This window comes from Phalaenopsis equestris, unplaced genomic scaffold (genome assembly GCF_001263595.1).
Source record: "Phalaenopsis equestris unplaced genomic scaffold, ASM126359v1 Scaffold200065, whole genome shotgun sequence".
Lineage (NCBI taxonomy): Eukaryota > Viridiplantae > Streptophyta > Magnoliopsida > Asparagales > Orchidaceae > Phalaenopsis > Phalaenopsis equestris.
Genome location: NW_018219906.1, coordinates 5,878 through 7,734, shown reverse-complemented (window position 1 = coordinate 7,734; position 1,857 = coordinate 5,878). Strand labels below are relative to the sequence as shown.

Genomic DNA, 1,857 nt, shown 5'->3' with positions numbered 1-1,857 from the left:
TCGAGACATTGATGAACTTGTAAATCACCGTTTGACTGATAATTGCATGAAAGCTGCAAGAAGACTGCATAGAGGTTGCAGGAAAACTGCAAGGAGGTTGCATGGAGGTTGCAGAAAAGCTGCAGAGGGCCAAGGACAGTGCTCAGAAAAGTTGTAGTGCTCGGAGAAGGCTACAATAATACTGCAGGAAAGAACAATGCTTTCCTTGGGAAGAGCTGGCCAAAATCTACAGGGAAAAATTTGTTGAGGTAGATCCGACTGCGAGAAAAGCTGCATGAGGAAGGTTTGACAGCGGGAAATGCTGCAGGGGAGAGAACCGACTGCAGGAGTATGCCCGAAGGTTCAGTCGGCAGCAGATATGTCCGCAGAAAGTTCTGGGGGCAGGAGGGAATTTCACCGGCAGGAATGGCTACAGGAGAAAGTTCCAGTGGTAGGAAAGCCATCACTGGATAGGTCCTACTGTAGGTAGGTGCTTCGACGGTCCTGGAAGGAAATCGGGAGGTCCGACTGCTGGAAGATCCCGCAGGAAGGATCTGCAACTGAAAAAACTGTAGAGAAAACGAACATGGGAGAGCCCGCAAGGAAGCCAGTGCTCTATGCGGTTCTGCGGGGGACAACGATTTCCACCAGAGAGTGAAAACTCAGATTTCAACTGTAGATTTTCCGTGATTTGCACTGGAGAGAAAAAACAAATCCCATTGGCGAACCAAAATTTCTACTAGAAAGAGAAAATAATGTCCGTTATTTGCTGAAAATGCAAGCACGCAGTTGCCCAAATGTCTGCGCAGGGAAAATCCCATGCAATTGCCCAAATGTAGAGAGGTCTCTGGTTTTGATGGCTGCTTGGAGAAGGCCCGGTTGGAAACGCAGCTCCCCCTGATGTTTGGGCAGGGAAAAAAAATACTGCAGGAGAAATGTATGGTTTGTTCGATCCACGACAGTGATATCTTCAACGAGATGATGATGAGGGTGGCGGCATCGCTGGTGCCTGCTGACAATAAATTTGGTGAGCAAGAACATATTCAAGCAGTTACAAGAAGAATCTCCTGTAAAACCTGTAGAATATAACAAGTTTTTGGTGCTATCTCTCGGCACTGGAGCAGCTAAATTTGAAGTGAAGTATGATGCAAAGAATGCAGCTAAGTGGGGTATTCTTCCATGGCTATTTTATAATGGCCATGCGCCTATCATAGATATTTACTCCCGAGGTAGTGCAGACATGACTGATATATTAACATCCATACTTTTCCAAACTCAGCATTCTGAGAAAAATTATGTTCGACTTAAGGATGATGCATTGAGTGGAGATTTAGCTTCTGTGGATGTATCAACAAAGGAGAACCTGGAGGGGTTGATTAAGGTAGGGAATAATCTGTTAAAGAAGCCTGTTTCCAGTATTTGGATCTGAGAGGCCGATCGGATCCCTGGAAGAACAGGCGACAATGACCGCAAGGGAACTTGGAGATGGCGATGAAGGGGATCGAGGTTTCAGAGTGTAAGTCGGTGTTGGTAATGAGGAATAAGTGGAATACAACTCTCGAAGGTAAAGGCTTCATTCAAGTTATCGGAGCCTAGAAAGGAAATTGCTCGGCGTTGGAGTGGTGGAGAGCGACGCCTGGGAACTCGATGTTGGCGTCGAGGCAGATCCGGTCGGAGGTTGAAGCCTTGATGCACCTGGACCATCGGCTGGGGCTACAGAAGAAGCTGACGGAGGCGACGGGGAGTTTGCTTGGGAGAAGAGGACGGAGTTGCAATCTCCTGAGCTTCAGAAGGAGAAGAGGATGGAGTTGCAATCTCCGGAGCTTCAGAAGGAGAAGACGCTGATGATGGAGACCGAATTCCGAAAAATGAGAATTG

At 47.4% G+C, this 1,857-nt stretch overlaps 1 protein-coding gene across 1 annotated transcript; it reads left to right on the top strand.

The window, feature by feature from the left end:
• The first annotated feature begins 298 nt into the window (after nucleotides 1-298).
• Nucleotides 299-1,473, top strand: LOC110035819 (patatin-like protein 3). Its single transcript, XM_020740113.1, has 3 exons — nucleotides 299-465; nucleotides 789-916; nucleotides 969-1,473. Exons 1-3 carry the CDS (start codon nucleotides 299-301, stop codon nucleotides 1,406-1,408), a joined length of 735 nt encoding a protein of 244 aa, XP_020595772.1. The 3' UTR covers nucleotides 1,409-1,473.
• Nucleotides 1,474-1,857: the final 384 nt, after the last annotated feature.

Coding starts and splice junctions, on each gene's coding strand:
- LOC110035819 (XM_020740113.1), top strand. CDS start 299: ATGCTGCAGGGGAGAGAACCGACTGCAGGAGTATGCCCGAAGGTTCAG. Junction 466..788: donor CTGGATAGGTCCTACTGTAG/GTAGGTGCTTCG, acceptor ATGTCTGCGCAG/GGAAAATCCCATGCAATTGC. Junction 917..968: donor AAAAATACTGCAGGAGAAAT/GTATGGTTTGTT, acceptor GATGATGATGAG/GGTGGCGGCATCGCTGGTGC.